The 14572-nt window shown below is 43.8% G+C and overlaps 1 protein-coding gene across 1 annotated transcript in view; it reads left to right on the forward strand.

Moving 5' to 3' along the window:
• Window positions 1–14572, forward strand: part of ERCC4 (ERCC excision repair 4, endonuclease catalytic subunit) — a 516254-nt gene that overhangs the window by 45560 nt on the left and 456122 nt on the right. Inside the window, exon 2 of the mRNA XM_044089409.1 lies at window positions 397–577. Within this exon, the coding sequence (XP_043945344.1) occupies window positions 397–577 (181 nt within the window). The remainder of the gene's footprint in view (window positions 1–396; window positions 578–14572) is intronic.

Raw genomic sequence — 14572 nt, forward strand, 5'->3', positions numbered from 1 at the left:
GTTATACAAAGTTTTTGCAGCAAGATGCGTTCTTGAATCCAGGTGTAACAACCATTTTTATATAGCAGGAACTTGCTAAGAGTGGCAACATCTCTGTAGCTGAGTGGCTGGCAGAACCTGACTACTGATATGTACGCTGCTATTTAATAGACCTAGTATGGGGATTCCTTGTCTCATTTTTGTTATTGAATGTTTGTAATTATCTGTCAAGGTTTCATCTAGGAGAACTTGAGAACTGAAGATTGTTAGAGCTAACAGTCTGACACACTGTGTCCAAGTGTATGATAGTGCTGTGAGGCACTGGAGGCCACAGCCCATTTCTAAGTAACAAAATGATAAAAATGAATGCGCCTGTTATGACAATTAGCTCACTCAGCTGTACTACTTTCATTTCAGGAATATTTCATTGAACAGCTACGCTCAGAAGGGGTTTCCCATTTACCCAAGATTATTACAAATGAAATTAGCAGCAATGACCGATATGATGTCTACACACAGGGAGGTGTCCAGTTTGTTACAAGTCGAATTCTTGTAGTTGATTTCCTGACGGACAGAATTCCAGCAAATCTTGTTACAGGTGACTGCATTTTTTATTCCATTGCATTTCGTGCTAAGATTATATTACATATTGTAGGTGCTCTCTGAAAAATCGACATTATATTATACAGAACAAAATATATTTTAAGTTGCTATGCTGTTTTGGTCAGCATAAAAATGTTCAATTTGCATTTAGTTCTTTGAGAGTAACTAGGTATAGGATACAGTAATTTGCTAAGTTGTGATTCTTTTATACTAAATTACTGAATTTTTGTTGTTTTCTTGTAGTGTTTCTTGCTGATGACACAGAATTCCATTCTCTTCACACCATTTAGACAGGACAGTCTATGTTCTCTTTTATAGTGCAGAAATAATAGAACCACTTCTAGTTCTATATAAGATGTTCTGTTATCGAAGTTAGTGAGCATTCTGGTAGAAGTGAACATTGATTTAAATTCTTGCATGTCCGGGCAGTTAAACTTTCTGTTTTCTGAATGCAGATAAATGGAAAAATAAGTTGGGGCTGGGAAGTATAGCATACTTCAATGAGCAGTTAAAAATAAACAGGTAGGGCAAATTTTGAAAATGGTTGGTGGTTTGGCTCACTAGTTAATGCATAGTGCTTTCTAGTAGGTGCAGTTTTTCTTCTTTGTTTTGCCATCTAGTGCCATTCACACAATCAGTCGCACCATTCATTTTTTTCAGGGAGTAAGAGTTGTGGGTGATGGGGTTTTTTGTTATGTAACCAGCTGGAATTATTTATTTTCATTGAGGATATCTCAAGTTTCTTTTTTCTGAGGCACAGCCATTCTAGGTCCTCGGGTTCTTGGTCTTGCATGCTTCTTCATTTCTGAAGTGCATGGAAGATCAGCTTGTCTTCATAAATCACAGTTTACGTGATGCCCTACTTTCCTGTAGGGTAATAAGGAAAGTGATAAGACTCCACATCCTCCACTTAGAACAGGCACACTGACTTTTGTCCACAGAATCCTCCCCAGCTGTCATTCTGATGTCTGATCCATTCTTTAAACCTTGATCAGCACAGAAAGCACTATTGGACACCTTGCCTGCATGCCAGTTGCCAAGCTGAATGTACTATGTCAGGGTGGACTGAATGTGAGGTGACCTGTGACTGGTGAAATGTACTGAAATTGTTTTATTCCGTTTGCTACTTTTTTCTTAGGCTAGTAAAACAATGGTGACAGACTTTTTATTTTATTGTGATGTGTTTCTTCATTGTCTGTCCTAAAATACTAGCCAGTTTTATCAGAATGTTTGTTTCATGCACAGTGGTAGGAAATATAAATGCGTGTGTTGGAATGCCAGATCATTTGACTTCACATAAGGCGTCAACAACCATGTTATATACCAGTGTGACATATACAGTGCCATGCTTATATGTATGACCTCAGAACTGCTTCGTTTCTGTAACTTCTAGACATATGTGGCAGAAATGAACTGTCACTAAGTATTCCAACTGTTTAAATTGTCAGTGTAAACCTATATGGGTCAGACTTGTATTACAGGAAACAAGGCAGATCAGATTATGTCTTCTAATTTGTCCTTGGTGGTGATAACGCAGAGTTATCCAGAATTACTCGAAGATGAGAAATTTAAGTGTCCAGAGTTTTAAAATACGGGGATGTTGAACCTTTTGCAGCATTAATTGGCAGTATCTAAGGAGCAGAAATCTTTGTGGAAAACTCTCTTGCCTGCACCACCTCCTGTTACTTAGAGTAACTATCTTTGTATGCTTTAGACAGCTGCTCAGTCTTCAGTGAGAGTGCTAAGGGGAGGTCTGACATTATGTTCTATGAATGTCCACAGCGGATAACAAAAAGCAGTTGGAATGCTGTTAAAAGTTTGCATCATGTGCTCAAATTCAGTAAAGGCTTGCAAGAAGGTGACATTTTGTGCAGTCTAAAGCTGGCATTAAGGAGGAGTTATTAAATATGTACCCTTTTATGGCAAAATCTGATAATTGGTATTGTTTAAGTATTAATATTTTTTGTTACATAAACCAATAATGGTAATACCCTTCAAACGGAGCTAACCTGCATTAATGCGTAGTACACTAAGCTCTAATTTGAATGCTAAGAAATGCAGTATAATCTCCTTTGGAAAACAGCAATTCATACTTCCTACTGTATCAGTGGTACCCCACTCTCCAGTGAGTCCGTGATCAGAGACATGGGCACATGGTTCAGTTGCTTCCTCTCCTTCGATCACCATATAACAACTGTAGTCAAAAAATTCTTCTATATCTCACAAGTGAGCTGATCGAAGGAAGGACACTCAGCAAACTCGGAGCTACAATATATAACATTAAGTATCCTGTTTTTTGTTTATTTTGTTCTTTATTTCTTTGTTGTTTATAGCACTTTGTGTACTGTGTATTTTTTCTAGCTAGTTTCACTGTGTGTGAGGTATTAACTGGAAATTGTCCACTCTTATTAAGCATCTGTTGGGTTGTTTGTTTATGATAACTTGTTGCAGTTAAACTCTTTTTTTTTTTCTAGTGGCTCCTTTAGCTGTTTAAAACTTTCATTTAAAGGCTCACTGCTGCTTTTCAGCTGTGAGTAACATTTCTGCTGGTTGTTTCCCTACCCTCCCTCCCTGTTGGTATAGTGTTTTTATAGTTGGTGGCTTTGCAGTTGCCTGCCCCTAGTGTAAATTTGATCTGGGACCCTCCTCCCAGTCTAGTGTCATTACCTCATTCTACCCAGTACAGGGAGAGCATTTGAGAAGGCCAATCAGCTTAGTTTCTGCTACTCCTTTCTCTCTTTCCTTTCTCTCTTTCCAAAAAAAAAAAATTTATCTGCTTTTACTGTATTTGTGTTTTTTCCTACTTTATTTTGCTTTTGCGTCATCTTAAAAGTACTCAATTGTATTTATTACTGCTTGGTGTAACTCATTGTAAGCCTTTTAGTTTAAGCACCTGGGCTTCAGACCAGTTTTACATTAGGAAGGTTTGTGGTCTGCACTGTAGTGGCAGAACAGGTAGCTTACATCCTTCTAAGTTGGGAACTGCTGATTGTGAGGGCTCAGTGTCTGTTATTCTAAAAGTGTATTAATTCTGGTTTAAGCACTTGGGCTTGAGGCCAGTTATTTTACATTAAGAGGGTTCGTGTTCTGCACTCTTGTGGGAGGAGAAGCTGGACTCTGTCCTTCTGAGCTGGGAATTTCTGGTTAAAGCTTATAGTGCCTGCATATTTGAACTGCTTCTTACTGAAATTGGTACACCTCGTTTGCTGTAGCATAGACTAGATCCAGGCCTGCTGAATCTAGCTTTGTTTGTATAACTTGAGCCCTAATCCAGGCATTCTTTAAAGTATTCAGTTGTATTTATTACTGCTGGTAGTAACTTGATTAAAGTGTAGCTATCATTTCTAAGTCTTTTGGATGAAGCACTTGGGCTTCAGACCAGTTGTTTTACATTAGGAAGGTTTGTGGCCTGCACTGTGGTGGCAGGACAGGTAGCTTACATCCTTCTAAGTTGGGAACTGCTGATTGAGAGCTCAGTGTCTGTTATTCTAAAAGTGTATTAGTTCTGGTTTAAGCACTTGGGCTTCAGGCCAGTTATTTTATGTTAAGAAGGATTGCGGTCTGCACTCTTGTGGGAGGAGAGGCTGGACTCTGCCCTTCTGAGCAGGGAATTTCTGGTTAGAGGCTTATAGTGCCTGCATATTCTAACTGTTTCTTACTGAAATTGGTACACCTTGTTTGCTGTAGCATAGACTAGATCCAGGCCTGCTGAATCTAGCTTTATTTGTATGCTTGTTGTTTGTTTATTTCCCTGAAACACTAATTCCACCTAAAACGCGGCCTTTTAGCACTTCTGTGGATCCCTAGTGATATTTGCATTGCTTACTGTACTTATTTCCTTGTTTCACTTGAAAGAAAGTTACTGTTTGTCGTTTTTGCATTTAAGTTACCTGTAACACATTGCATTTAAGTTGCCTGGCACTTGCTCACTAAAGCAATTATATAAGTCAGCTCTAAAAAATTAAAAGCACTACACCCTCACAAACTCCCCTTGAGTACCTTGTGCCCCATTGGCCCTTTTTTTTCAATTATAAAGGAATTCCCAGTACTATTCTAGCATGTCCAAAGGTCAGTTGTCAATCTCCTCTCCAGTCCAGCTGGTGAATCTGGGAATCTTGAGGCAATGTCACAACTGCCTCATGTACACAGACAACCCTCTCCTCCCAACAAATTCCAACACATGTGAGAGATGCAACCATATAGCCAAACTGGAGGATAAGCTCTCTCAACTCAGTACTGGCGTAACCAGTCAGGAGGAGAAGGAAACCAAACTCACTACAATTCCAGTCTCACATAGACCTACCATGACAACAAACCAAACACATAAACACACAAAAACATACTCGGAGGCTCTAAATAAAAATCTGCCTAAGCAGCAGAGACCTCCAAAGCAGACACCCAAGTAACCGCTACCCCAAAACAAAACACGTGCAACACATAGCTCACAAAGCCAGTGTGCCGAACAGTCACAGCCCTTAAGGCTAAACAACACACCTGATACACTTGTAATAGGTGACTCTATTGTCAGGCACACTGACGTCCCGCTCACCAGGCTGAACAAGGAGAAGGTCACGGTGAGCTGCCTGTCGGGCGCTAGGATCCGCCACATAACACAAGCACTCAGGTCACTCCAAGGCAAGTACAAATATGACTCAGTCATTGTCCATGCTGGTGTGAATGACCTGAGACGCACCTCCCTGGACTACATGAAAAGAGACATAGAGGAGCTCTCTGAGCATGTAGCCCAGGCCGGTATGACCCTGACCTTGAGTAGCATCTTACCCTCACCAAGAATGATGCCACAATATGAAGACAAGATGATCAATTTCAACAATTGGCTTAAGTGTTGGTGTCATTCAAAGGGGATCCAATGCCTGTCAGCCTGGGATGACATGCTCGACAAGCCACGATGCTTCGCTAGGGACGGCTTGCACCTGTCACCCCTGGGCTTTCGGATATTGGCAAAGGCTCTTGCTACCGCCATAGTGCCTTTTTAGGCAAGGCTCGAAAGACAAACCCACCTCCATAGGTATCACAGGGGATAAGAAACTAAGAGTAATGCTACTCAATGCCAGAAGTCTAAACCTCAAGATGCATGCACTCGAAACTCTCCTTAGCATGGAGAACATCGATATCTGTGCAGTAACAGAAACCTGGTTCAAGGCTCCCGAGAGCACCCCAGCACTACCAGGTTATACCTCATACCATGCTTTTCAGCCCCAAAACTTGGACCGAACCACAGAAGGAGGGGGAGTATCAATATTCGTCAAAGATACCCACACCTCCAGGTTGGTGGCACAACACAAAGCATCAGAGACTATCCATGTGCAACTAACTGCGGGTAAAACTGCCTTCCAGTTTATAGCCTGCTACAGACCACCCTCCTAAACACAGGAACCCCACTTGGCCTTCCTGAGAATACTGGAAAATATGAAGGTCTCTCCAAACACCATTATATTGGGCGACTTCAACTACCCAAACATAGACTGGGAGCATTACTCTAGCTCCAACACCCTAGCCCAAAGGTTCCTAGAATTTATAAACTCAAATGCTATGTAACAAGTTGTTACCACTCCCACAAGAGGGGAAAACATACTGGAGCTGATCATCACCAACATGGGGACACTATGCTCCAGACCAGAAGTGTATTCCTCACTGGTAAGATCAGACCATAAACTAATCTCACTGGATATTCACATTCCGACCCCACCCCCTGCCCAGAAAACCACAGTGAAAAACTTCTCTAAAGCAAATTTCACACACCTCAAAACCGAGGCAAAATCCTTCAAAGCCCCCGGGCCTGTGGAAAATACGGCCCAGACCGCAGAATCCTTTATAAACGCATTCTATGAACACCTTCAGGAATGCATGGATCATGCAATCCCAAATAAAACCAAGACCCAATCCTCCAAAGGCAGACGTCCTGTCTGGTGGACCCCAGCCATAAACAAACTATACAATAGAAGGAGGAAGCTACTACATGATAGAGCAAAATCCCAAAAGGGAAGGCATCTCTGATCAGTATTAGCAAAAACTATGGGCACTCATAAAATCGTCTAAGGCCAGCTTCGAGAGAAAAATTGCACAGGACACTAAGGATAATCACAAGGCTTTCTTTAGTTATGTTAGGAACCTGGGTGGGAATTCCCAGATATGCTCAGAATTAGTCCAAAATGACAAAAATACACCGAGCCCACAGACATTGCCAACATCCTAGCTGACAGGTTCAGTGCAAAGTTGCCCCCCCCTCCCCACCAAAAGGGCAAATATCTATCTCAACAGGGTGTTGCCCCCCTGACATCTCAGATGGTCAGGTAAGAGCCGCCTCTCCAAAGCAAAAACACAGCATCAATGGGACCAGATGGTGTCCCGGCTGCGCCCTACATGAACTCCAAGAAGAGCTAAACCCAAACATAAAACTACTGTTCAATCTTAGCCTTACTACAGGATATGTACCCAAAGAGTGGCGTACAGCAACAGTGGTCCCTCTCCACAAAGGTGGTGCCTCAACGGATCCTGGAAACTATCGCCCCATAAGCCTGACTAGCTTGGTCTGCAAAGCTATGGAAAGGATCATCATGGACCTCATAAATAAAGATATTGGGGACCTAGAGACACTGGATCCTACCCAGTTTGGCTTTGTTAAGGGCAGATCCTGCCTCTTAAACCTGGTCGATTTCTTTGAAACAGTCACCAAGGCCATTGACGAGGGGAAGGTGGTCCACACAGCCTACCTGGACCTCGCAAAAGCCTTCGATACAATACCCCACTTGGGCATTATAGATAAGCTCACCAGCTTAAATATAAACCCCTATGTCACTAGATGGGTTGCAAACTGGCTCAAGGACAGAACCCACATGGTTAGAATTGCTGGAGCCATGTCAGACTCCAAACCAGTTACAAGTGGCGTCCCACAAGGCTCAGTCCTGGGACCTCTCTTGTTCGGTATATATTTCTCGGCTGTACAGGCCAACACGGAAGGACTGTGGCTGACCAAGTTCGCAGATGACTGCAAACTGGGCGCCATAATCAACTCTCCAGCCGACACAAGCATCCTCCAAAAGGGCCTCATAGAAACAGACAACTGGTGCCAGAGCCATGGCCTCAAGCTAAACGCCAAAAAGTGTATAGTCATCCCCTTTGGCAAAAACAGAGTGCCCACAAATTACCACATAGGTGGTAATCCATTAAGTACAGAAGAAGTCATTAGGGATCTGGGGACCAAAGTTGATAGCAATCTCTCATTTGACAACCACGTGGCCAAAGTGGTTAGAAAAACATTTTATATAGCCCACCTAATCATGAAGGGATTCACATCTAGATCAGGGGAGGTCATCATACCTCTTTACTCATCCCTCATCAGGCCCATAATTGAGTACAATGCCCCTTTTGGGATGTACCTTACCAGACACCTGCAGCAACTGGAAAGACCCCAAAAGTACCTCACCAAGAGGATCAAAGGGCTCAAACAGATGCCATATGCTGCCCGGTTAAAGAAACTCCAGCTCTACTCAGTGGCATACCGCCTGCTCAGAGGCGATCTGTGCCTGACGTATAAAGCCATGTCCAACCCGGAATTAATGGACTTGCTGCACCTCAGAAAATCCAAATCCCATCGAGCTACGCGCTCGGAGACTTGAACCTCAGCACTGAAATAAATAGGACATGCTGGAGGGACAGATTCATAACCCAGAGGCTCCCTTCACTCTGGAATAAAATCCCAGTCCAGGTTAGGCAGAGTCCCACATTGACTCTCTTCAAGAGGAATCTTGATGAGTGGATGGGAGACCGTAGGTTTACCCCGGCTATCACTTCTGTGTCACTGTTAGACAGAGGTACAGTATACTAACCTCAAAAAAAGGCATAGCAAAATTAATTTAAAATGGGTGGCGAAAGCCAAACACACTCTGGCTAGGCTTATAAATGCCCTAGGGCAGATAGCCTAGTATGAACCTATGAACAAGTAATCATAAACTTCATCTCCTCTAAAACCGTGTAAGTTTTTGTTCCCCTGTACTCTGCCATGGTTAGCTCCATTATGGAATATAATTCATCCTTTGGAATGTATCTTATGAGACACATCAAAAATGTGAAATATCCCAGATCTTCTTAACAATGCTAGAAGTCTAAACCTCAAAATGCACTCACTTGAGGCATTCCTTAAAATGGTGAACATCAATATCTGTGCAGTGGCAGAGACCTGGTTCAAGGCTCCAGAGAGCACCCCTGCGTTACCAGGCTGTAATTCATACCACACCTTTTGGCCACCTAACCTGGACCGAAACACTAAAGGCAGAGGCGTGTCTCTATTCATTAAAGATACCCACACCTCCAGGTTAGTTGCTCAGCATAATGCATCTGAGATTATCCAAGTGCAACTAGCTCTGGGCAAGACTTCAATCCAAATTGTAGCTTGCTACAGATTCCCCACCATGCCCCAGGATTCCCACTCCTCATTTCTTGATACACTGGAAAATATTAGGGTACAACCCAACACCCTAATAATGGGCGATTTCAACTTCCCCACCATTAACTGGGAAAACTACTCGTGTACCAACTTTTTTGCTTAAAGTTTTCTGGAATTCATAAATTCTAATGCCTTGGATCAACTTATCCACACCACCACCAGGGGCAGCAATATCCTAGACCTGGTCATTACCAACATGGGCGACTGGTGTTCCACACCAGAGGTCAGTTCCTCGTTGGTCAAATCCGACCACAAGCTAATCACCCTAGACATCCACTTTCCGCCTCCACCCCCCATTAGGGAAACCCAATGCCAACTTCACGCTTCTTAAGACAGAAGTGGCAAACTTCACAACACCCATGCAGACGGACAATAGCGGTATGACTGTTAAATCCTACACAAATGCACTTAAGGACTTACACGAGTGCATGGATCGTGCTATCCCTAACAGAACCAAGATGCTATCCTCCAAAAAAAGGAAGCCAATCTTGTGGTCCCCTGCCATAAACAAACTCTACAACAGAAGAAAGAAACTGTTGCAAAAAAAGACTAAAATCCCATGATTAGAGGAAGTCCCTGGTCAGCCTCAGTAAGAAGCTGAGATCCCTCATAAAATCCTCCAAAACTAGTTACGAAAACAAAATTGCCAGTGATTCTAAAGACAACCACAAAGCATTCTATAGCTATGTCAAGAATCTCAATGGCAACACTCAGATCTGCTCTGAGTTATAGCACAATGGCACTAAATATACAGAACCAACTGATATTGCCAACATCCTGGCAGATAGGTTCAGTGCTAACTTTTCCCCCCTCTTACCCCCTAAAGGGCCCATCTCTATTCCGGTAGAATGCAAAGTTCCTGTAGTCACGGCTGCACAGGTAAAAACCACACTCTCCAAAGCCAAGAACACAGCATCCATGGGACCTGACAACATCCCAGGCTGCGCTCTACAAGAACTACAGAATGAACTGGCACCCCACCTAAGTACATATTCAATCATAGCCTCACCTCAGGCTTTGTGCCCACTAAATGGTGCACAGCGACTGTTATCCCACTCCACAAAGGGGGAGCCACCACGGACTCCGAGAACTACCGCCCCATTAGTCTGACGAGCCTGGTCTGCAAGGCCATGGAGCATATCATGGAACTTAAGCAAAGACACTGGTAATCTCCAAACTGTGGACCCCACCCAGTTCTGGTTTGTAAAAGGCAGATCATGTCTCCTAAATGTGATAGACTTCTTTGAAGCAGTCTCCAAAGCCGTAGACAAGGGTAAGGTGGTTCACACAACCTATCTAGATCTCGCCAAGGCTTTTAACACCATCCCCCACTCTGGAATTGTAGATAAACTCACTAAACTAGGTATAAATTACTGTCACAAGGTGGGTTGCCAACTGGCTCACTGACAGTACCCACACTGAAAGTAGCAGACTTCAGACCAGTGACAAGTGGAGTACTACAGAGTCAGGCCTGGGTACTCTCCTGTTTGGTATCTACTTTTCTGAAGTACAGGCTAACACAGAGCCATAATCAAAACTCCGATGTGGACATCCTACAAAAAGGCCTCACTGAGACAGATGCCTGGTGTCAAAGCCATGTCCTCAAGCTCAATGCCAAAATGTGCATTGTCATCCCCTTTGGTAAAAACATTGTACCCATGAACTACCACATAGGCGGTAGTCTACACCGAAAGTATGGTAAGAGACCTTGGGACACAGGTGGACAGTAGTCTCTCCTTTGATAATCACATTGCCACAGTAGTCAGGAAATCCTTCTAAGTGGCACACCTCATCACAAAAGGTTTCTCATCCAGGAATAAAGAGGTCATTGTTCCCCTTTACTTGTCACTCATTAGACCCATTATAGAGTATAACTCCCCTTTTGGTATGTACCTCACAAGACATCTACAACAATTGGAAAGGCCGCAGAAATACCTCACAAAGAGGATTACCGGCCTCAAACAGATGCCCTACGCAGACAATCTCAAAAAACTCCAGCTTTACTCCATTGCATATCGCCTACTCAGAGGCGATCTCTGCCTAACATACAAAGCTATGTCAAACCCAGAGCTATTGGACATGCTGCACTTAAAGAAATCCCAATCCCTCCAAGCTACATGCTCTAGGGACCTAAACCTTGTCACCACATTAAACAGAACATGCTGGAGGGATAGATTCCTGTCCCAGAGACTTCCCATACTCTGGAATAAACTACCTATCTATGTCAAACAAAGCTCCTCATTAACACTCTTCAAGAAAAATCTTGATGATTGGATGGGAAACAGGAAATTCTCCCCGGGGATCACTTCTGTGGCTCTGCTCGACAGGGGCACAGGAAAATAATTTTCTTGGGTGACAAAAGCCAGGGTACCTTTTTGGCTAGGCTTATATAGGCCCTAGGGCCAATAGCCTAATACCTACCTATGAACAAAAAGGGTCTTGGAGCCTCAACAATCTTAGTTAACTGAAAGGGCTGGAATTACTGTCCCTGTACTCTGTCATATAGGCTCGGGGAGACCTTTTCCCTTTGTCTTGCTTTTCTTGCCGTCAGAAATGCTGTTTATCAAGACCTCCTCTTTCTTGATATACCATATAGTGTAGCCAGCACTAGGACAAGGTATCTTCATATACATCTAATGTTAAACAAAACTCAATGGAGAGAGAGGTTCATTGCCCTGTGCCTCCCCTTGCTCAGAAATAGACTTCTCTTGCATGTCAAGTGATGCGACTAATCTGTCCTTGGACACAGCTGAGACAAATGGATGAGTGTTGTAGAATACACTCTGGGACTTAACACGTCTTGCTGCTCTTGAAAAAGTTGATAGAGCCTAAGAGTGGTCATTGAAAAGGGTTGCATGGCCTCTGGTTGAATAGCCTTGTATTTCATATGATTGCATTACCTCATGTTGCTAGATTCACCTTTGGATATTGTATTGTATTCCCGCATATTAGGGGGGTGGAGTAAGTGAAGAATGGAAAAAGATGTACTTCTGTCCCAGTCCACATCTTGAGGATGTTCATCGTGTTACCCTGCTGCAGTCATCACACTTGGGTTATCCTGCCGTCAGGCGGTCCCGCAGTCGGCCCAAATTCCAAAGTCTTGGTCCGGCGTCGGTTGCTGTCGCTTCTTCCCTGACGTCAGTGCACCAGGGGTATATAAGAGGCATCCAACGCCATTTTCTTTAGTCTTTCTTGCCGCGCGGTGCCCAAAGCAGAAGCAGTTCGCAAGTGCCAGTCGGCCGACACCTGAGATTTTCGAATCGAGTTTCAGTCCGAAGTCTTCAAAGCTAAGTACCCCGTTGGGGACCCTTTTCTTGCCTCAGTCCGATGTCAGAAAAAGTTAACAATTGCATTTCTTGTGGGAAGCAAATACCTCATAAGGACTTTCATTCTTTTTGTATACCTTGCCAAGGCCCAGACCACGATGTCAGTGGTTGTCGGTTTTGTGCTAGGTTCAATAAGCGAACTATAAAGCGACACTGATTTCGCACGTCACTACTTTGGTAGGAAATTTAATTACACTATGCCGTCGGAGCAACCGACTACCGGCGTGCATAAAAAAACACAAAGATAAAGACAGGCAGCCTAGATCCAAGCCAGACTCCGAGCCCTCGGCTGGGCCGGTCGCCGGTTTTCAGTGAGGTGCCTACACAGCCCCTGGCGACCGCTGAATTGGATCCACAGACTGCTTCAGATTCTCCAGCAGAGAGTTCTAGGCCGACGCAGCCATTTTCTTTAGGCCCTACCAACGACATTGCAGTAGGAGAAGCCGGTGTTGTAGAAACACCTTCGGTTTCTGAAGGTGTCTTCAGTCCGACTACTCTCACCATAAAATCTTATGCTAAGCTTAAGACTCCTCTAAAACCAAAAAAGACCACTTCAGTCTCCAGGTCAAGGCCCTATGCCTAAGAAACAAATGCTTAAAATGGCTGAAGATTTAATTTCTTTGATCAGGGGTTTCCAACCTCCCCCCCCCCGACAAAAGGTCTAGACAAGAGGAGGATTATGCCTCCTCTGATCAAGTGTCTGTTTCCTCAGGCTCCTCTGAGGAACAGGATTACTCCTTTCCCCCTTATGAAGATTCTGATGCTGAAGACTCCATTCCCTCAGCTTCTCCCCCTGAAGATCTTTCCTTTGGGGAAACCTTACATACCATGAGGGAACATTTCCACTGGGAAGGTCAGGACTACTCCGACTCAAAGAAAAGGCTCCGAGAGTTTCTTTCACTCCTCCAGCACAGACCACTTGGTATCCCCCCAGTTTTAGACATTGTGGATGATGTTTTCTTAGAATCTAGTCTAAATCCAGATTCTCTGCCTCCTGCTCCAGCCAAACCAGATAGATACTATAGAGTGCCTGACTCACACAAATTCCTATACAAAAGCCCTGTTGCTGATCCAGAGACAATCTCCCAGGGTCCCAAAGGGGCTAAGGCTTCTATGGCTAAAAATCCTGTACCCTCTGAAAGGGACCCCAGAGCACTAGATAGGTGGGGGAAGAAGGTTTACATCTTAGCTACTCTAGCTATGAGAGCACTAAATTGTCAATTTCACATGCTTAAATACCAGCAATTTCTAATGTCTCAAATAAAACAAAAGATGGGTACGCACCTTCAACAGTCTGAATTCAAGGAAATGGAGGATCTGTTGCATGCAGCTGAACAGGTGGGCAGACATACTTTACAATGTGGTTTTATGCCTTGGAAGCTTCCTCTAGAGCAGCTGTTACTGGGTCTGTTATACGTAGGCATGCTTGGTTAAAGGAACAATCTCTGCCTGATCATGTTGAAACAAAATTACTAGATGCACCCTTACAGCAGGATGTCTTATTTGGGGTTAAAGCAGAGGAGGTTTTACAGAAAATGGAGGATAGGGCAAAAATCTATGCAGATGGCCAAAGATTTCTTACACGTGCAGGCCCCATGCTTCAGCAGAAATTGGCCAACGAAAAATTGGTCCTTTCCAGCTTCTGACAGACCACAGAGGGGTAAATACAGGAGCCCAAGGGGCAGAGGACAAGCACAAATCCCTTACAAACCTCGCCAATGGGGCACTGCAACACAGAAGGGGGGAGAAGACAGGTTACAAACTACTAGAAGGCAAACACAATGACTTGTACCTCAAACTGCCAAGCAAAACTCTCTTGGCAGCTCCCTTGGGAGGAAAATTAGCACTTTTTGCAGACAACTGGTGCATCGTCACAGAGGACAAATGGGTCCTAGACATTATCTCACAAGGATACAGATTCCATTTTCACACCTTGCCAAGGATAAAAGGAATGCCAAACCTGCCACAAAATCAGTGGGCAGAGGCACAAAAACAAATTACAGCTCTCATGGACATGAGAGCCATTCAACTGGTACCTACACAGGAGCAAGGCCAAGGATTTTACTCAAGACTCTTTCTAGTCCCCAGAAAGGACAATGCTTGGAGACCCATTCTGGACCTTTCAGTTTTAAACACCTTCTTGCAAGTACCCAAATTCAAGATGCTAACAGTACAGCAGCTTCTTCCTATGTTGGGC

Source organism: Protopterus annectens, chromosome 12.part0 (assembly GCF_019279795.1).
Source record: "Protopterus annectens isolate FY-2018-M chromosome 12.part0, PAN1.0, whole genome shotgun sequence".
NCBI lineage: Eukaryota > Metazoa > Chordata > Ceratodontiformes > Protopteridae > Protopterus > Protopterus annectens.